Raw genomic sequence first — 23,162 nt, forward strand, 5'->3', positions numbered from 1 at the left:
CGAGTCAAAACGTGATGTGTTTTGCTATGAAATGAGACCGCAACCGAATCTGTAAGTTATCTAAATACATTTTTGTATGCTTTTAAAGTCGTGAAGTCCTTTTTGAATCACCCGATATAAGAAATAAATATAGATCAACTGGAAACTTAAAATCAAAATCATCTTTTCTTGTCTTCTTTTTACTTTTATATTTGTGTTTTTCTCCTTTTTTTAGTTAACTATCCTGACAAAATAATGATTTTAATAGGTTTTTTATGTAATTTCTTGTTTACTCTTTTTTAATTAGTAGATAATTATTTCGACGAAACTGATTTCTAGTAGCTAATTTATAACAGTTATAATTTCCTTCAATAATTGGTAAAATAGATAAATATATAAAAATAACAGTAAGATTCGCATAAAAATAAATAAAATAGTTATTTTTCAGTTTATCTTTTAATATTGGTATTTATTTGAGGAGCTCTAAATAAATGTAATAAAAGTGACATAAAATTTACTGAAATTTGTTTTACTTTTTTAAGTACATTTTGTTTAACCTTTTGAATTTATTTATTTTTCTTTTAATTTACAACAAAATTCCACCGCTATAACCAAAGGAGACTGTTAAAAAACAGATGTAAAATCTGCATGTTAATAAAAAATAAGAAAAGGAGACAGAGAAACAATATAAATAGAAAACTATCAAACATGATATAACCATTCTTTCACTGGAATTTGGAAATATACTGATTTACTATTTTTATCTACTTACCATTTCCTTTTTCTGGAAGACAGTTAAACATTTTTCAAAATTCTACTATTTGGAAAACTAAGATTATGAATTCATCTACATTTAGGAATCAATTTTGTAACACACTAATAAAACCAAACAACAAGAAATTGAATAAATTTGATATGAAAATTTAGTAAAAATGGTAGGAATTACCGGTTTTATTAAAATTTTCTAGATATTTAGTTCTTTATTTATGTTTTTTTTTTTTCTTTTTAAAAGGATTTACATGAAGTAATTATATTTAAAATTATTTACTAGTTCCAACAAAAAATAAATCTCTCAAAATCTATTATCGCTTTTTTCTGTAAATCTTATTTTCCACAAATATAAATTAAAAATAAATAAATAAAAATAACTTAATTTGTTATTATTGATTTTAAAATTGTAATATTTTCACCAAATAGTTACGGAAGAGTCTTGGTTAATAAATTTATTTTTATTCATTTTTCCTTACTAGCTTTGATTTCAACTTATATTTCTACGGAATTTATATTAGTTTTCTTACAACTAAATTTTTATTTTTATTTCTTATATTTATTTTATACATTAAACTTTTCCGATAAAACTAGATTTTTTAACAAACTAAAATCTATTTATTATAAAATAATATTGATATTTTGTAGATAAAAACAAGTTCAGGAAAGTTTTCCACGAAAGATAAAGATACCTTAATCTTATGAGTTATATTACCTACATATATGACTTGTGAGTGGTTTTAACCCAGCACGTAAGACGTATCAGACATGGTATATAATGTATAAAACTGCTGTAAAATCTAGTAAAGTTAACCGTACAATATTCCACCTACAATGTTGACACTTCTGAGAGGTCTTCACTGCTGCTCACTCTTTTAAAGAGGTAAGCCAACCCTGCACAAATAACTTTTCATAAATCTTTATAAAATGGTGCCAAGAGACCTCTACCTTAAGTAAAAAGGGATAAAATGATATGAAAAAGAAAGAAAAAGAAAAAGATAGAAAAGAAAATGGAAGAGTAACGTTTCTTTTGAAAGCTAGTACATAAACTTAGTTTGTAGACAACAGAAATTTTCTCCTGTCAAGTATAATACTCTACCTGTATTATACGTATACTGCTCTTTTGTTCTATTATTATTAATAGAAAAAAATAATAAATTATTAATCAAATACTATTAAATAAGTAAAATATTTTACAATATATTTATTATAAATTAAATTAAATTTGTAAAACATACTCCTCCAAATAAATAGATTAGAAACATATAAAAATAATAGTAAATAAATAAATAAATATATATACACACATGAATTTACTGACTTAATCAAACTGTAACGCTTTATGGAATTATTAAGTGAAATGAATGTACTCAGAAGTCGCACGAGAGAGACCAGGTTGGAAATATTAAAATTCAAACAGATGTTGCATACAGACTAAAATATACTGAATTAGGTTTAGAAGAAGCAATTAAAATATTTTGCCAGTAAGAATATGAATTTTCGTTTAAGGCTTCCTAAGAAGATTTTACAATAGGTACCTAAAGAAAGAAGAAAACTATGCCCTAAATGCTGCTGGAAAAAATAATTAAAGGAGAAGATAGCAGCACTAAGAAAAGTGAAATTCGAAAGATAGTAAAACTAATCGGAATCGGAAACTGGTTGCAAAAAGGAACGATTGTCTACGCTGAGGGCTCCACTCCATGGATCACCACCACTGCTTTCTTTATCATCATACTTATGAGAATAATAATGGATGGAAAAAGCCGTTACTTGATGGAAATCCATCATAAATGAAATAAACAGAATATGTTACTAGATTTTCCTCAAATTTATTTAAAAAACCACAGCAGCTGTTGCGGTTGTATGTAAAATACACAAATATATATATACACACACATACACACACATACACACACACACTCACACACAGAGGTTAACAATACACATGTAATACACGTTCGTACATACTACATGTGTATTCTGTTCGTAACATCTGAGGAACGTACTGCGTGCCGAAAATCTGTTGTGATTTTTTAAATAAATTTTTGTGAAAATCAAATAATATATTTTATTTCCTTTGTGATAAATAATAAATAAAGCCTGAAGAGCTCTCTTTTTTGCAACGTTTCCCTCGATCTCGACATAGAAACTCCAGCTGTAAACGAACATATAATACCTATAATACCTTATATCTCGGGAAGGGGTGAAGGTAGAGAGCTGAAAATAGGTTATGTTATAACATGCATAGTCTATTATTTTTACGTCTAATAATGAAGTCAAATACAGTATTCGGTCGTTATAAAAAAGAAAAATTCACAATTTCATCCCCAAGGATGCTAGGGCCTCGATCTATGGCTTTAAAACTTTCACGGGATAACACAAATTTTTCCTGAGAATTTGAAAACAATCCATCGTTTGGCTCTTGCTTGATGCTGTTACAAACGGATGGAACTGCCACAAACATTCGAATCTACATATTGATGATCGTTATCTGTTGAGTATGTTACTCGACAGGTTGGCCATAATATCAATAAAGTTTACTATAGGCACATAGATGTACTCATACACATCAAAACACACATTAAAACCAAATATACTGTACCTAGGCATTCATAACTTTCTATAAAAATAAGTGTGTTCTTTTGACTGCATTTTTTGAATTACTGACCAGTTTTAATGTTTTAAAGTGATATACAATCTACAGAAATTTAAGAAATGCTAGAAAATTTTTTTTTGGTTTTTTTTTTATAAAAAGCAAATTAAACATTAAAAATATTTTTTTCTTAACATTGTTTTATAAGAATTTATTTATTTTTTATTACAAAATTCATAATTCTAAAGTTCTACTTGGCTGATTTTAATGATTATTAAAAATAATCTTTAAAATCACTAATAATTCTGTACATTTTTCAAAATTTCTTAACGTTCCATTATTTTCATAAACCCCCAGAAAAACTCAATTCCTTAATCACTGAATATAACGATCTGAAATCGATTCCCCGAACCAAAAAGTAAGCCTTTTTTATCAAAACCTAAAAATTCATTGTTTTTGTCGCATAATTCCGTCAAATATATAAAAAGAAAAGTTATTTTCAAATATTTAATTTACTTATCGTTTATCCAACTATTAAGGATAATAAACAAAATAATCACTTCTTTCTTGAACTACCTTATTAAGAATATTTTAATATTTGTGTTTAAAGAAATCTTTCATATATATATAATGCATAAATATTTTTATGATTTATCGAAAAAAAATTTTAAAAATGGAATGACACGTGTACCTTCAACCCATAACAAAAAATAAAAAAACGGTAAAGGAATCGTTGAGAGGATCATACTCCAAACGCTTCTGAATTTTTAATTTTAATGAAAAAAATAACCAAAAACAATTTGTATACTACAGAATTATTTTGAAGAGAATTATTGGTAATTTATAAATAATGATAATAATATAACAAATTTGTACAATATATTGACCGTTTTGATTTTAATTTGTTTTTTCAGAGGAACCACTATCTCTACCTACCGTCAAGACTGAAAAATCTAAATACGCAATGGGTGAAAGAATACGAGCAAATTGTACATCAGAAGGAGGCTATCCTGCAGCAAATCTCACTTGGTACATTAACGGACGACAAGTAAGTATTAAAAGTAATACAAAAAGTAAATAAATAATTTTAAATAATGCAAAATACCGTATTATTATCAATAAATACGGAGGTTATTATTGGCAGATTCAGGCCTAGTTTGAAAATACGGGTGTATATTCCATTTTTTTTTTTTAAATGGAAAGCTATCAGTTACTCAGAGAGAGGTAACTATACTCAGAAGCTATCAAATATTCAGTTCGTAATACATATAAATAAAGTGCTATTACACATATAATAGAGGAATCCATTATTACATATAAATGATTATACATATATATAAAGGTAGACTAAAATTTTATTAAGAAAGTCACTTATAATAAATCGCATATTTAAACATACTATTTTAAAAAAAAAAGCGGGATGATTTGGTTAATTCAACAGTTTGTAGGCATGCAACAAAAACGACAGACATATTAATTACAATTATCCCAGCATTACAATAAATTAAAATATACATTTCATAAAGAATAAGCGGTTTGACTGATTTTGACAGACTCTTGATTGTGTTAATTACTTACTTTAAATCAAGTTATTATTATTGTTTTTTAACTTGTTGTATAGTAAACTGTACCTACATTTTTTCAATTGAATCTGGAATAAAAAAAGTGAAATTCCATTTTGAACTGTCTGTTTTGAAAAAAGCCGCGTATCTTCACTCGTGCAGAATATGCTGATATGATTTTTGTGTTCGGCTTTTGCGATGGAGTTACTTCAACTGCGGTGAGAGAATACCAACGTAGGTATCCTTTCTTTCTTTTTCCTGTTTAGCCTCTGGGAATTACCGTTCAGATATTACTTCAGAGGATGAAAGAGGATGATATGTAAATAAAGTGTAGTCTTGTGCAGTCTCAGTTCGACCATTCCTGAGATGTGTGGTTAATTGAAACCCAAACATGAAAGAACACCGGTATCCACGATCTAGTATTCAAATCCGTATAAAAATAACTGACTTTACTAGGACTTGAAAGCTGGAACTCTCGACTTCCAAATCAGCTGATTTGAGAAGACGCGTTCACCACTAGACAAACCCGGTGGGTTAACGTAGGTATTCTGGACGAACAGTTATAAACGGTTGTATTATGTGGAATTTTTAATAATTTTAGTGAAAATGGTACATTTCCAAGCGCTCATATTTATTCTGAGCGTTATCCGGTACATGGTAATGAAATGGAAAACATTCTTCACGTAGTATACAGCTTAGTCCTACAGCTAGCACGCGAAGAATTTCTTCTAGATTCAAAATTCTACAAAGTAAAGTATGGAGGGCATTGCATGCTCATGGACTGCAACCTTATCATATATATAAAGTTTTACACCCCCAAGTTTGGAAACCACGCTAGACGACTGCAGTTTTCCCACCGACTAACAATATTAGTCACCACTCAATTCTCTTCATACAATATTCGGACAAAGCTACTTACACCTCTAATACCATATTACGGGTGGCATATTATTGTGGATTTTCTGAAGAAAATCCAAATGGTGTAGAATCAAATTCCATCAACGATTTTCGGTAAACGTTTGGTGTGGCATGATCGATAACCAATTAATTAATAAGCCTTTTACATACTAGAACAACTTGTCACGGGAAGAAATTTTAAAAATGGAATTTAAAAAAAATATATTTCTTACAGCGCTTACAAATTTCTCATTGGTGAAACTAACTGAAAAGTACGAGTAGCATCAATTTGATGGAGAAACAACACATTTCACAAATGTAAAAAAACAATTCTTAGATAAAAAATTTACTAGTAAATGAACTGGGCGTAGAGGGCCGGTAAATTGGCGACCTAGATCACCGGATCTTAGTCCTTTTGATTACTTTTTATGGAGTTGGATAAAATTCAAGGTATACAAGCAAAAAGTAGACACAAGATGAATTGATCGCTCGCATTCTAAATGCTGCTGCTGTCATCAAGGAAGGAGAAGACATCATTAGCTTGGCGAAAGAAAATATAAGAAAACGAGCTTCGATATCAATTATTGTAAATTAATACCGTACGAACCATAAAAATTAGTTTTTATAACAGTAAATTAAAAGTCTATTAATTTTTCAAAAGTCTAATTTTACTGTAAAAAAAAAAACGCTGTTTTTAATTTTTACCATTTCGTAACATTTTTCTGTTTTCTTTTTTTTTTTTTTTTTTTTTAATTTTAAAAGATGTATTTTTTTATTCTCATAAACTTTATTGCATTAATTTTATTAGAATTAAATTCTCTACATGGTTTGACAATACAATTTACGCATTTATTTGTTATTTAACAACGTTATAGTACTTCAAACCTAAAAAAAATGTGTTTTTCGTCATTGAATGTTTCTGTTCTACGTTGAACATCATGAAATCTACGGGAAATATAATTCTGCAAGTTTTATTCAATTTTAATTACACCTTATATAACGCCTTAAAATTTCAGCATTAACTTATTTCACCGGGTGAACTGAATACCGGATCGAAACTCGATAATAAGCGTTTTCGGGCATATCTAAGTTATGGACGAACGATTTTCCTGATTTCATGCTCTAGAATCAGTTCCTAGATTATTTCCTTTTCCTCTTGAATCACTCTGTACCTGAAATAACTAATTTAAAATTAAATTTTGACCAAATAATTAAACTTTAGCATTAACTATAAAAAAATCAGCAATACATACTATTATGATAATTAATTTTTAGTGAATATTCCAGTAAAATATTAAGAAAAAAATTCCTTTATATCAATGCAGAATAAGTTTAAAATATGTCTAAAAAAATGAAAAAAATAATTAAAAAATACAATTAATATTCTAATATATAAATTAAATGTTAATAAAAAATAAATTGTAAATATAAAAAAAAGAAACCAGAAATAAAGAGGAGATAAAAAAAGAAAAGCTTTAATTGTTTCCCTAATCCAGAGTACAAAAAAAAACGGAAAAAAAACGAGTATTTGAAATTAATGTAAAAACAAAAGCGTTTAATTGACCAGATTCAAAAGTCCATTTATTATTTTTTTTTGTTCTTTCAATTTTTTTTCGATTGTTTAATTAAGTCCTGATACAAAATGAGAGTTGTGAAAATGGGAGAAAGTTACCACTTGACGATATTAAAACAGTTATTTTTGTAGCAGATTGCAGTTGGGGATATTACGAAAATTTAAAGTCTGTAATAATGTACCATTATAATTTAACCTGAACTCATTTCAATACGCAATTATCATAATACTATACGTAAATAAAAGGTTATTTACATTAAATTTTACTTAGCAATGCTTTTAGTATTATAATTTTTTTTTGATTCTATTAATTTTAATTTCACTAAGTAAATAAATATTTTTAAATAATTTTCTATTCTATAAAATTTAAAATTCATAATTTTAACTAATAAACTCTTTTTTTAATATCTCATGATGAAATTTTTGTTTTGTATTCATTTGATTTTTTTTCAAATGTTCTAAAGTTTATTAATATATTTATTTATTAGTTTTGGTTTTTGTCAGTTTATTCATTCAAAAAGTGTTATGTCTATGGACATTCTCCTGTATTTCCCTTGGGATTTTAGTACTCATTTCAGGATTTATTATATAATAGTTTAAATCTGGCTAATATTATATTTATAATTTCACTAATTGATTTTTTGATTATATAAATATATTTATTTATATGTAATGACGTAACAATAAGTGTAATGTGCAAACAAGCTAGCATTATAAACAATTTCAACTTGTTAAAAAAAAAATAATATAAAAGATCAAAATAAGAATTATAAAACGGAATAAATAATAAAAAATAATTTAAGAAGTATGCATACACAACAGTGCGAATAATTGTGGTATAACATATTGTAACAAGACCGGTGTAGCGGGCCTGAGTAACAGATTCCTAGCAATTATTATGAAAATAATAATTAATATAATTAATTCGAGGAATCCAGAGAGGGACAAAAACGAGAACACTTTTATTTAGAATAGATCCGTTTTACAATCGTGTTTTGTTTTACTACCCGCTAACGGACGATGAACAACTGTTGTACGGTGAGAAGAGACCAGGTTTGGAATTCATGGGAACAAAAGCCTCGGTCGACTGTTCTCATGCTTCGACTTGGGTCCAGTCCAGCTGGTAAAGAGGCTAGCAGTATAAAAAGCCTAGTAAGACCAGCCAAAAGAGAGTTCTATTAGAACCAGTCTGCGAGGCGTTACGGCGTCAGTCCCGCAATGGAAGTTCTGCGAGGAGAAGCTGCGAGTTGTGTAGGTTCGGCGGAGTTCTGCGAACCAGTCCAGCGAGACGTTACTACGTCCATCCAACGAGAAGAGTCAAAGGTGTGAGTCTGCGAGACATCAGTCCAGCGAGGAGAGGCTTGAATACAGTTCGATACGAGTAAGATGAGTAATTCCAGTAAACAATAAATACTATCGGTGAGTTATAGTAAAACTACAAGTGAAAGGAATAACGCAATAAACGTCTTTCATAAACTGTTAGGGTAGATAGCAAAGGTATTTGCAAGTGAACACTGTACGATTGTTTGTTAATACAAGACTAGCGGTTAAAAAGGGTTAAGACTAGCGGTTTATTTTGTTAATGGATCTAGTTTTCTATCTTGTCTACCTGGAATAAAATTCTGAACGATTATTTATTTTGAACTCTGTCTTATTGCGTAATCTGTATTTATTATTTACTAATGACAATAATCATTAATGTATAATATCTTGATTGTTATTCTTTGTTGATTACGCTTTGTTTTTATATCATATTTACTGTTTTGATTAGGTTATCTATTATGTCATGTACCATAGTATGTATTAATTATTTGATGTGTTGTTATTGACATGTAATGGTAATATCGTTTACTAATATTATTAGTACTATTATCCTGATTATTATTGTGGTTGTAATTACTACATTAATTTTATGTGTATTTTATTTTATAAACTGTTTTATTATTATTATTATTATTGTCTTTATCACCACTTTTATTATTATTAATTTGTCTGGTTGTAATTATGAACATTTTAAACCAATAAACTATAATTATATAAACATTCTAAATTGTCAACCTCTCAATATTCTGATTGAACCGCGAAACACGCAACAATAAGTATTACCAAAATTCTTTAATTTTAATCGATATTGAAAACACTGATATACTTTTTTAACGTTTATCTAAGTATGATACCTCTCTCTGCATTTTATTTTATTTTTGGACAGGGCAAATTACAGGTCTGTAAATAGAATAATCCCATCACCCTAAATGCCATATTAAAGAAGTATAAAACATGACTTACGTTATGCGATGTCATATACATACTTTAAAACCTTTTAGTAAATGCTCTTCTTTTGTGGGATATCTCAGAGATATCACGAATTAAAGTCCAACATAATCAGTTAGCATATTAACTTTACCTTTGTAACGGTTTTCCAACACTGAAACATCTTGGTGGAAACGTTCACCATGTACGAGACTTAATTACCCCAAGGTTTTCAGCGAAGAAATGCAGATATAAATCGAGAAAATAGACTTTGAGTTATATATTACATCCCACAGTTCTGCATGAATTTATCAGTTTTGTACAATATTCTGGTAATTTTGTGATTTATTTAGATTCAGATACAAATAAATGTTGAGGGCTGTGTTAAGTTGTAGAGCGAGTATGGACTGTATTTGGTTGAAATGATGAAATGAACATAAACATATTCTTTTTGAATCGTTACATTTTAATTTGTCACATTAGACATTTTTTGAATATCGAAAATACAAGTCACATTAGACCGATGAATAAATGACACATTAGTCAAAATTATACAATTGAATATTATCAATAAACATTATAAACCACATTAGACTTTAGATTACAAAATAAAACTATTCTGCACTAGAATGAAATGTTACATTAAACAAATCATGACCGTTCCAAGCGGGATCCGACTCTCGAATAGTCATATTAGACTAACTCGCCAGCCAGCGCTAGTAGATGCTAGAGTGTAGCACCAATCGACTCAACATGGAACGGAATAAGTGTCTAAACGCTGTCCAAGCAATAAGTTCTACATTGGTCAATACAGAGTTAAACATTTCATCTCGGACCAGTTCCTTTATTTGTAAGCTAAAAAATCCCTTCTTCAATTTTTGCTTACTTTTGAGAATTTCTGCCTTATGTAAAGGAATCCTTGATTGTCGTTTTTCATAGCTTTTACAAATTCTGTTTATTATTCCCAATTTGATATCAGAGGGCGGTAAAAATATTTTTTCTGGTTTAACTAGACGTTATGAATAATGGTTATTTCATAAGTTCTCAGGGTTCTTCCACCGTTCTGTTACATAATGCTGATTCCTAGCAGTTCCATTCACTATAAAGAAGTATGATGTAATGACATGTGATGTTTGTGTTATTGTTTAAGTTAGTGTTTCAGTGTTAAAAAATAATTGAGTTAAAATTATATACCGAGCACTTAAATATATATTAATCATTAAAATAAAAACTTACGCGTTTCAAAATTTAAATTTTGGAATTTTTCAAAAACGTAGGGTGACGGAAAATTCTTATTTCGGATTCGTTTTCAGCATTAAAAACCATACTGGTTTCATCTATCATATGTTAAGAAAAAAAAATTGTGTTAATCAGTGTTATCGAACCGTTTTACTAGACTACTTATATTACTCGATTTTTGTATCATAATTGCTGGATGAGTAAATAAATGACTGCAAGTAACAGCTTTTTAGATATTTTAACACATTATCGTCGACGTCGTTTGAGAATCAACATTTTATATAAAAATTAAAAGATGAAATTTAGAAATTAGTAATCTGATTAAAACAAAAGTTTATCCTTATTATAATATCAAGGGACCTTTATTGCAATTTTCCTTAAAATTTAAAGAATCATAAACTTCACCTCAGACGAACTGGATTAAATATAATCCTGCTGAAAGTGCACATCTGATATCAAATCACTATGAGCAAAGTATAATGACCCACACTTAATAGACACCTATAACTGTACAAAAAGAAAATCTTCAATAAAAAATAGAATTCAATATAAAAAAATATACCTTCAATATAATCATTAGATATTTTATTTATGAGTTATTGTTTTACTAATTTCTAACATATAATAATGCTTTCCAGACCCCTAAGCATCTATCTTAGCTAAACAGATTTAATTATAACAAAAGCAATGGATTAGACTAGACTGTAGTGAAATTTTGCAATTAACATGATTTATATCTCCTGGAGGCTTCCTTTATCAAATGAATGAATCTGTTGATTTCCTTTTCATAATTTTTATCTTATGATAATGTTTTTGTGAATCTCTTTCAAACAATTCATTTCTTTATTTCTTATTATGCAATGGAATATCTAAAGAACATTGTTCAGAGTGTAACAAAAGACTGAATAACGCTATGTTATTATTAATTATTTGTTGAAGAATGGCGTCAGATATTCTGAAGAATGTAATATTAAAATTTTTGATGATTTTAATATAAAAATATCAAGAAAAATCTATTTATATTAGATATGAGACCTGGTATCGTTTGAGAATGAAACTATAAGAAAAATTAAACTATTACTTGTTAACTTCTTATAGTCTAGTAGAGATTATTTAAAAAAAATTATTCTTTGGATTAAGAGGGCCTTTCATCCAATCTACCAGAAAATCTGAATCTGATATAATATCAAACCTGGATTTCTGATACTACATCAATCATTAGAAATTTTTTTTCTATTAACAAATTTCAAAACCAATGTAGAGAAGCTAGAAAAAAATTGAATTACTGCGATGACTGTATATAGAATATAAGAGGTTGGTTAAGACATTAAAACGACTCTACTAATTTAAATGTAAAAGTGTCTTTTGTGAACGATCTCATAAATAAAAAGCATTATTATGATTTACAATAATTTTATTCGTATTCTTCTACAGTGACGTCAACTACAGAGCACTCGATAAATTGACATTTTTAATAAATTACCAAACCATTTTAAAAAATCTTCCAACCAGTCTATTTAAAATAAAAATTAAATATTTTCTTTTAAAATACTAATTAAACAATATTTTTAAAAGAAACTCAAATTTTCTGCAAATTTTCAACGTATACGTAAATATGTGCTTAAATAATACTTCAAGAAGCCTTCTGAATTTAAAATTGTATTCTGGTTATTTTTTATATTTAATATCTTCAAATATTTGCCTTGCATTATTTCCTGTTTATATTGCTAACAATTAATATCAACTTTAATGCATCTATTTTTTTCCCAGCGAATACAGTCAGAATATCTCTATTAAAAAGAAAGTATGGTGATCATGTCAAAAATGGTATACCCGTGTTTTTTTTTCAAATCTTTACGTTTTAGGGTACGACTAGTTCATCTAGCTCAAAATAACATGTATGTGCGTAGGAATGTACGTATGTGTTTTTGGCCTTATACGTTTACATAGGATTGACCGAACCGAATTTTTTCAAACTTGGTTCAAATATTTACATACATGGAGCATTAATCATTTTTTAAAACAATTCGTTAAGGAGAGTGGGATATCTCTAAAATAAAAATTTAGACTTTATTCAGAGGAATTATAGAGAAAATTTTATAAAAATGAATTTTTTATCTACATTGTATGCATAAATAATCAGTTTTTTTTCAAAAATCCACCTCGTGTTAAAATGCAGAGGTTTAACGAAAATTTTCTTTTTCTTATTTTAATCTTTATTGAAGAGGGTATTAGATTTAGAAATAAAACTTTACTTATACACGTTTTTAAGCTTAATATATATATATATATATATATTCTTAATACATATACATATATATATATAATACATATATATCTATATATATATTCTTAAAACTTATTCACCACCTCTAAAAATATTCTGTTTTTGGGCTCTAACTGTAACTCTTAATTATTATTACAATTTTTTTTTTGTTATATTTTCTTCAATAGTTAAAAGACCATTAAAATTAAATGTCGCATTGATACCTATGTAATATTTTTTATATAACAATTTTTTTCATTACTTTCATAAAAATTTCAATTTTCTTTAAAATGCTGGCCTCCGTGGCGTGACTGTCCTCTCGGCCATTCATCCGGAGATCCTAAGTTCGAATCCGTGTCAGGCATGGCATTTCTTACGCTACATTTCCATATCCCACGCACAAGCTTCAAGCTTACGTGGCGATATCATCAAGCAAAAAGAAAATAAAAAAAAAATCGATTTTCTTTTTTTTTTAGGGATCACTTCTTTATGAATAAATTTTTTCTAAATTTTCCCCGCAGAGTAAGAAAGTCACTAAAATAAAAATTATTCGAAATTTGGGAATTTGATGCTTACATTTTATTTTGGTAATCTTAACGTGACCAAAACAGCCGGGAAAGTTATGAAATACTTTTTCAACTTGTTTTAAGTCTTATAGTTAATTTTACACTACGCAATGCTGCTCTGATCAAGGTTTTAACATGTTTTTCCTTGAACCATTCAAGCAAATGCTGAGAAATTCCTTTATTATTATTGTAACAGCACATCTATCCATTTCTATCGTGATTTTTATTCTTTCATTCATTCAGTGGGTTCTGCCATTAGGGCAGATCCTGTCACGGCTGCTGCTCTCCATCCTGTTCTATCCTTTACTAACCTCATTGTTTCAACATATTTTCCCTTTTCCATAATCCCATCCATCATTTGAAATTTCTTTCTTCTTCTTGCTTTTCTTCCATTCACCAAGCCTTCTATCGCCGCATCCACTAATAAACACCTTCTTCTCATACAATATCCTAGCAAGTTTTTTTTTTCTGTATTCAATCACATTTTTAGCATTTTCCTGTTCTCTCAAATTCTCCATAATACTTCTTCATTTGTTACATAGCCTTGCCATCTGATATCTGTCATTCTGCACCACAGCCACAACTCAAAAACCTCAATTCGTTTTCTCTCTGCCTTTCTCATCGTCCAGGTGTCAGTTCCATAGAGCACTACACTCCAAATAAAGCATTTCATTAATATTTTCCTTAACGCTAAGTTTAACTTTCCACTTAGCATTCTTACCTTCTTATTAAATGTCTGTTTATTTTTTGATATTCTTGTTTTAATTTCTACTGTGCAAGTCAGGTCACCAATTATAAAGCTCCCTAAGTACAGAAATTTCTTCACCTGTTCTAAAACTTTATTTCCTCAATCCTCTCCTCTTTTCTACCTAATACCATATATTTTGCCTTCTCTTTGTTGATCCTCATACCCTGACTGTGCAAGCTTCATTTAAGTCATCAAGCATTTCAGTTAGTTTACATGGGCTCTCCACAAGTACCGCCATGACATCAGCAAAACATATACATTCTACTCTTCTTCCCCGATCTTTATTCCTCTTTCCCATTCAGACTTTGTTTCCTGTTCCCTTTGCTTCTCCAAATCATAGTAATCTCTTCTCCTGTCATTCGCAATTTTGTTAAGCCTAATGTTCACTTCTGTCACAACTAGATTGTGATCTGAATTTATATCTGTATAAGCTTTAGCATTCTTTAAAAAAATTATAATTCTTCATTGTATCATAATATAATCAATTTGATATTTTTCTCTGTTCATTCGTGATACCCGCGTATATCTTTTTCTTTTACGATTTTAAAACGAGATCTATATAATGTATTATTATGTACTGGTCAGAATAAAAGATATATTTATTTATAATTTATCCCTCTCAACCATTAATGTCTTATTATAAAGCATAAAACACTCTTATATCCATTCCTCTTTGAGCATCATAATTGACAGATAACTTGAATCCAAACACATTGCGGACTGACAATCAATAAAACAATGAAAAAATGGGGAAAATATGCTTTGCCGCCTTTATATTTGTTATTTTAATAGCACATATGAATATTTTCATACAGAATAATTAAAAACATTTTAAATTTCATAACTTTTAATATTTAATGAATAATTACATCATTACATCTACACATAGTTGGATATGGATGAGTAGTATATATAACATCGCCTAAGGGTCAAGCCACCTGTTTGTAATGGACTACGTTGGTCTGCTCTGTGGTAGATCAAAGGTTTTCTCTCTCAAACCCCCCACTCTAACCCCAGTTAACACAAAGCTTATCAAACTAAACCAAACGAAGTGGTGACACGGACAGCATTGCATTCACTGATCGAGAGCCCATCATTATTGTGTGGGATGAGAGGATCAGCAGAGAAAGAGGGAGTAAGGATGACTACTGCAGTGTCAGTTAGAGTGAGTAGAGGCATGTTAGTTACACTGGTCGTTGACAAACAATTAACATTTAGTACATTAGGTCTCTGAACCTATTTTGTATTCTGCAAACGAAACGGATGGAATTTTAGTTTGATTTTAAATATGTGGTTGTTCAACTACATACCGAACAAATTATACAAACACACACACACACACACACACAAACACACTTACGTCCAGATGTCACCATGATGAGGTTTAAAAGACTCGATTTTTTTTAGCTATTTTAATTTCAAAGATGCAAATGACCTCCACATTTATTAACCTTTTCTCTTAATATTTATATAAAAGCCATTTGGCCCAAATAACTACATTTATTTTTTAAGCACATTAAGCAAATAAAATTGGTAACATTTATATAAATTTATTTATTTATTGGTAAATTTATATAAAAAATCTAATTTCCCAGAAGGATGCAAATTAAATTTATATATATAATAAATAATTATGTTAAATAAGGAGTAGTTACGTTAAAATAATCTTTCCAATTTTCCAAAGTTTATTTTTTTATACATAATAATGGATAATACACATCTGACTTGACCTGTATAACCAAAGTCAGGACATATATACACTCATCAAATTTTTCTAATAAAATTTTGCAAAAAAAACGAGACTATTGTAACTGGGAAAAAATTAGTATCTAAAAAACCGATGAAAAATATATATTACTTGCAATTTTTTGATATTTTATTTATTTATAAAATTGTTAAGAAATATAATTTTTTACGAAATTTCACACTGAAGTTTTGGAAAGTATTAAAGGCATGGCATTAGGACTAATATTAAATGTAAACTTACATATAAAATTATAAATTTAATCTGATGAATTACATTTTGTATAATGTGCAGTACCGAATTTTTTTTTTACCTGTAAGGCAAAATGGCGGTTTATTTTCAACCGGCCATAAAACGAAAACAATAGTTCCAGGACTATGTTTGTATGAACTTTTTATATAGTTTTTATGTAAGGATTTCACCCATAAACTGTTTCAGGAACCTCTTGGAACACATATTATTATTTGAACTTTTCCATTGAATCCTCAAAAGAAACAATTTATATAATCATTTAATTCTTCTTTCATTTTTTTTTTTTAATCAGAGGTAAATTAAAAACGAGTAAATAATAAAACAAATATGCTAATATTCCATAATTTGGAACCAGCTTGTAAGAAAAAGATTAATATTGAAAGTATAAAAACAGACTACTGTTGTTTTTATAATTTAACTTTGTATTTTTTTTTTTACCTACCGGGTTGGTCTAAAGGTAAACTCATCGTAGGAAATAAACTGATTCCGAAGTCAAAGTTCTCAGTTTCACATCCTAATAAAGGTAGTTGCTTTTATTGGGATTTTAATACTAGACCGTGATTAACTTCACGTCTCAGGAATGGCTGGCCTGAGTTTGTTCAAGACTACACATTTACCGGTACAGTTACATTATTACATTGATAAGGCGCTAATGACTTTAATTGTTGATGCGACTTTTAAACAAAAATACTCGTCAAAACATAAATTTAATTTATCATTCTAGGCTTACATTATAATTTTAATACACTCAATTGAATTTATTTAATTTTTTTTTGTTTATTTTAAAAAGTCATTTCAGTTTTGTTTCTGTTTCCATACGGGTAATTAAAAAAAAACATACCCTTCAGAAGGTCGTATGAAACGTAAGATAAAAGAAGCCTGCGTTTAAAAAATATAATAAAAAGGTATATAGAGAAGCGATTTAGTACACTACTACCAAGCACCAGTTAAGTCTCTCTGGAATGCGATTATACTATTATTATTTTTTACTTCAATTTTTTACCGAATTTTTAAAAGACTGTTTTAAAAATATTATGAATATCATAATGATATCAAGCTAAATATCAACACTGTCATAATAAAAAAAACAATGATAACGAAAACAAAAATATATTTACGCCTTCTTATTATGTTAACCAATCAATTTTTTTTATTTAACATCTTTCTACTCGTATTATTGTTTGGATGAAATTAAACTCCGTTTTAGCAAAGTTTCAATATGAAACAAATCAGGATTCATAAAAATTCAGTTTATTTGATTATACAACTCAAACATAGAAAAGCTACATTATTTGAATTAAAAACAATTTTTTTTTGTTGAATTCACTTAAAAGACCAAGAATAACAAAAAAAATTGTTAAAAACCAAATAAATATGAATGTTTTAACAATACGTCTTTGTAGAAGTATTTATAATAAATTCTTCTTTTTTTTTTTTAAAGAAGAGTACATTAATTTATACCTTCACGTTATCTCTCCCATCTTTCTTCAGGTTCTGACGTAGATAAAGCACTTGAGTTGCAAGACGCATTAGTCGTTAAGAGTTGTATACTCTGAAAGTAATGATGTTAACATTACAGCCAGCCAGTCCTTGTGATGATTAGAGTAAAATTGTCATTCACAGAGCTAAGCATCTCCCGTTTAAAGTGTCAAAAATATATAATATTAAAAAGAATATATTTTTATAATTTGAATCGGTTTTATTTTACATTATGTTAATTTTACATTATTCATTTTTATTCAAAGCTGGGATAGGTCTAAGAAAACGTGCTGCTTTATAAAAAAAAACCATCCAAAAGAAATTAAACATCGTCTTGTTAAAATTGCAATATAATAATGTGCTACTGAAGATGAGTTAAGGCTCTCTGGAATGCAGAAATATGAACTATTTTTTATCCATAGTTTTCAAGAAAGTTTTATTGGATTTTTTCGCTAAATACTTTCGATGTAGATAAAAAATCAATGCGTTATAATAATTTAATAATTATGAATACAGACGTAAATTTAAATATTCTAGGTATGTAAATTAACTTTTCGTTTAAAATCTTCCATTTTAGGTAGATACTGGAAAGTTCCTATAACAAGAACATCCTAGAAATTTTTTCCTAAAATGTTAACTTCTCGTTATTTTTTTGGCGGATAATCCTGCAAGAAGATTCAAATACAAGTATCACTTCATCTGTTTTTTTTATTCGTCTTTCCTAAGTTCTCAAATCCTTCGGACTGATTTGCTGTTCTTTCTTAAGGTCATTCTCTTTTGTAGAGCTTTTCTTTTCAGGAACCTTTAATTCAAAAATCTTCCTTCTGCATTCCTTTCGACTCGGACATTCTTTTTCTGTAATATTAAACTTTATAAGCTCTTCTTTCATCTTTATAACTTTTTGATTTTTTATCTGTTTTTTTTTATCTGGTTAACTCATTGACCTCTACAGCTCCACGATTAGTAAATTTTTGTTTTTTAGCTTTAATTGGTTTGCTGAATAACTTTTTTAAGCAAATCAATTCAAATTTTTATGACAAATTTGAAAATTATGCTCTTATTGCTTATTCTAGTAAAAAAAAAATTTAATAAAAAGAGAATAGATGGTGCCGATGGGAAACTTTCTACCACGACATGTTTAGGAATAATTTAGTTATTGTTGTTCCTTTTAGAAAACAGTATCAACTTAATTATAAAAAAAGCCTTGGTCTACGTTTCCATAAAATTAATGGTCAAGTTAATTTTTTACTATAATAAAAAACACTTAATTTTTTAAATAGTACTTGAGATTAACTTTTTTTTAGGATCTTAATTAGATAATAGTTTTAGAGAAACGTGTACAATTTTGTATCTAATGGACAGAGATTCGAGTATTCTGTCTAAGGTATATTTATAACATATGACATAATGAATGTTTTTCTGTTCCAGCTACAGTAGTTTCAAGTGGAACAGCGAAATTGTATCGATTACAATATTATCTATCCTTATACCTTATAAGGATAAGGTATAAGGATAGATAATATTATAGATAATATAATAGACTATATCCTTAAACAATAGACTACCTTATGTACTCTCATGAACTGTTCCTTTATAAGAAATGAAATATTTCTATTTTATTGGAATATATAAAATTATGTAACATATTTTTGCTTTTAATAAAAAAATTTGTTTGTTGACCGAAACAATACCTCATTATACAAATTATAAATTAAACAGTAAGTACTTCGTAATTAATATTATCCTAATCATTAGGATTTTAGATCCACCAACTTATCAGGTTACAAATTATTGGATCTTTATTGAGCTTACTTATCCGTTATTATTTTTGTTCAATCTTAATTTTATTGAGGTTTTTACTTTTTTAACCACCGAAAACGTACTGAATATAGGTTAAGTCAAAAACTTGATTTCAAAATACAATTTTAATTAATTATCGAGGAGAAAAAGGATTTATTAAATGAAATAAAAATATTTTTCAGTTTTTAAAAAATCTGTTTTAGCCTTTAAAAAAAAATTGATCATATCACATAATATCGACGATTTCAAATATTTAGCATAAACATATTACGAAAAAAACCTTTTTTCTAGAAATTAGAAAGAAAAATGTTTGAAAAAAGCATTACCATAAAAAAAGCGGTATAATATATACATAATATAATTTAAAACAGTAGTTATTTAAGTAAAATGATAAACCCTTGTTATAAAAAATTTAATCTCTTTGAATCAAAATAATTTCCTCTAAATGAAACAGAATGGAATTATTTGAAAACTTTTTTTTTTGGGTGGGGAAAAATTATTTATTTTTGTTTTTAAATACTAAAATGGAATTAAGAATTAAAATAATATTGTTTATTGATCCATTTATAACTACCAGATATCTTAAACGAATCTATGTTTATACAATTATTGTATTTATTTGTGATGTCTTTATTTTAACAGAAAATACTTACAGAATTATAGCAATACATTTTTTAAACAGACTTATTGTATGAAATGCCTGTTAATATAGAACAAATCTGAATCCTTCTGGACGTAACAGAAAGATAAATGAAAGTTCTAAATACAATTCTATTGTTGTATAATTGTTACAAAAAATTGGGTTTTCATGGAAAAATTTATTAAATACTAAAATCTTTTTAGTATTTAATAAAATAATTTAAGTATTTAATAAATAATAACTATTAAATTACACAGATTTACGGAATAATTTACAAAATAATAATATTAAAAGTATACAAGCCATGCTTCAGCGAATTGAATAGAATAAAATCGATAATGCATAAATAAGTAGGACGGCGGTGTAGCGTTATACGTAGTTGAACAGTGAAGTTAGTAAAACTATACAAACGACAATGAAAATTCAAATGTAAAGGAAAGAAGCAATGTAAAGGACCTTGTTTGGAATTCTCGTCCTTTAGAACGATTCAAATTAGGTCTTAGTATTGCTACTATGGTACAACAATATTACTACTGCTATTGCTTGAAAGATACCGGTTCGTACAAAATGTTACACCTAGGGCGATGTCCTTTTGGTAAAAGACTTTCTTTAACTTCTTACACTTATAGTCACCCTTTATCCTTAAACCCCTTACAACATTGAAGCTTTTGATTAGACAATCACAAGAAAGCAATTTCCTTCTCTCACTTTTGAACGTCTACAGTTAACAACACACTAAACTTCAAAACGTTTTCTATTTTGTAACTCGTGTTAGAAGTTTGCTACGTCCCATTACCAACGAACACTGCCGAATATCACTACGTATAAATAAATATATACACTCACACAAAACAAAAACACAATTTTCATTTAATTCTTAGTTATATCGTTGCCTTTTTTTATTAAATATTCCAATAATACCAACCTTTATATTCAATTAATTGAAAAATCTTCCATCAATATCATAATCTAAACTCGTATGTAGTACGTTAGAAAAAAACGCTTAAAAACAATTTATCCATTTGATTATCCAGCATTTTATTGTTAAAAATTGTACCCTAATCTTTATACTTAAAGATACTCAAAAGTTTTTGTTAGATAAAATAACTTAATTTAATAGGTCATAAAAAAAAAATCATTCTCTATAAAAAGAGTATGTCTAACAGTTTTTTTTTTAAATAAAAAATAAACATAACATTGTCTGCTTTTAGTCAATCAAAGTCAAAAGTGAAAAGTTAAGTTTAAATACAAAAGTCAAACTTTTAACTGAGACTGCCCTTCAACTACAATAATATCAATCGATATAAAATTGAATATAACATTTAATTTTTAAAAAAAATTTTAATATTTTTTTTAATTAAAAAAATAAATAAATAATAATTTATATTGTAATGTATTTTTATTGTTTTCTTTATTTTAAATTTATTTAAAATATTGTATTTATTTTATTATTTTAAATATTAATTTTGTTTATTTTAAATGTATACAATTATTTTATTATATAATGGATTTTAGTTCTTACAAATATTTTTATTATTTTAGTCTGTTTGCTATTTATATATCAATTATTTATTTTTCTCGCTTATTTTAAAACTAGGAAAATTTACGAAATAAATAAATCCAATGATTTTAATTAAAAATAAATAATCCAGAGATTTATTCAACCAGAATTCTTTGCTGTGTTGTTTTCTATATGAGACAACGTAAATTTTTTTTTACCGTATGTTAAATATTATTCATGTCGCATACGGGTAAGTTTAAAATTCTCATACAAACAAACGGATTTTAGTTACATTTTATATATTTCATTTTTATTTATTTTATGTCTTTGTTTTACAAAAACCCTAACAACATTGTTGTTACAAAGATCGGATTTTCACAGCTTTAAGCATTTTAATGTAATAGTTTGATACGTCTCGATACTATTTGACTACTATTTGACATGGATATAATGTATAATTTATGTAATATTAGAAATAAACTGACAGTCTTATTCTGGTACAATCTGGTATGAATATAAGAACTAGTATCTTATTTAGTAAAGAAATATTTCCGTTGAAACATTTAGTAGTACGAACTTCCTTGGCTTTGTCAAAACAGATGCAAAATTGATATTTGTGAGAAATTTTATAATGATAAAAGTCAACAAAAAAAAAATAAATGTAATTATAAATTTAAAAGAATTCTATCGGTAAAAGTTTGAAATTAAAAAAGTTAAACTTCCCGCTCAATTCTGCGCAAGGAGACCGATTCTTAGTTATTTTATTTTGTATAAATTTTTACGCAAAAAATATACCAAACATAAATTAAATGAAAAAACTAACACAGGTATGACTTTTTTAAAATTTAATATTAAAATATATCTTATGATCATAAGAAGATTAAATTAAATTAAAATAACGAGTAGACCCTACACATAAGCATCAAGTATAAAATCAATCTCCACTGTGACTAACTGCATAACCAACTAAGAAAAATACATCATCAATAAACAGTCAATATAATCTGAAATTGAGGTTGTGTTGCCTATTGTTGACTTTAAATTGAACGTAATTCAAGAATAACTCAACCAATCTTCGTTAAATTCTCATATGCACAACTTACATATATATATATATATATATATATGACACTTAAATAAATGGTATTTTATACATATCTCAAAACATAAAGAAAATTCAATTTCACCCCCCCCCCAATCCGACCGTGCGAACGAAAGAAAAACCGTATTTTCTTCGACAAGTCGCAAAATAATTCAATTATTTTATTCGGTAATTCCGATCAAATATAAAATATTTAATCGATA

General features: G+C 27.6%; 1 protein-coding gene across 1 annotated transcript in view; it reads left to right on the forward strand.

Annotated features, from left to right (window-relative positions):
- LOC142323857 (uncharacterized) overlaps positions 1-23,162 on the forward strand; it is a 402,042-nt gene that overhangs the window by 344,082 nt on the left and 34,798 nt on the right. The window contains exon 3 of the mRNA XM_075364154.1: positions 4,255-4,388. Within this exon, the coding sequence (XP_075220269.1) occupies positions 4,255-4,388 (134 nt within the window). The remainder of the gene's footprint in view (positions 1-4,254; positions 4,389-23,162) is intronic.

This window comes from Lycorma delicatula, chromosome 4 (assembly GCF_047948215.1).
Source record: "Lycorma delicatula isolate Av1 chromosome 4, ASM4794821v1, whole genome shotgun sequence".
NCBI classification, from domain to species: domain Eukaryota; kingdom Metazoa; phylum Arthropoda; class Insecta; order Hemiptera; family Fulgoridae; genus Lycorma; species Lycorma delicatula.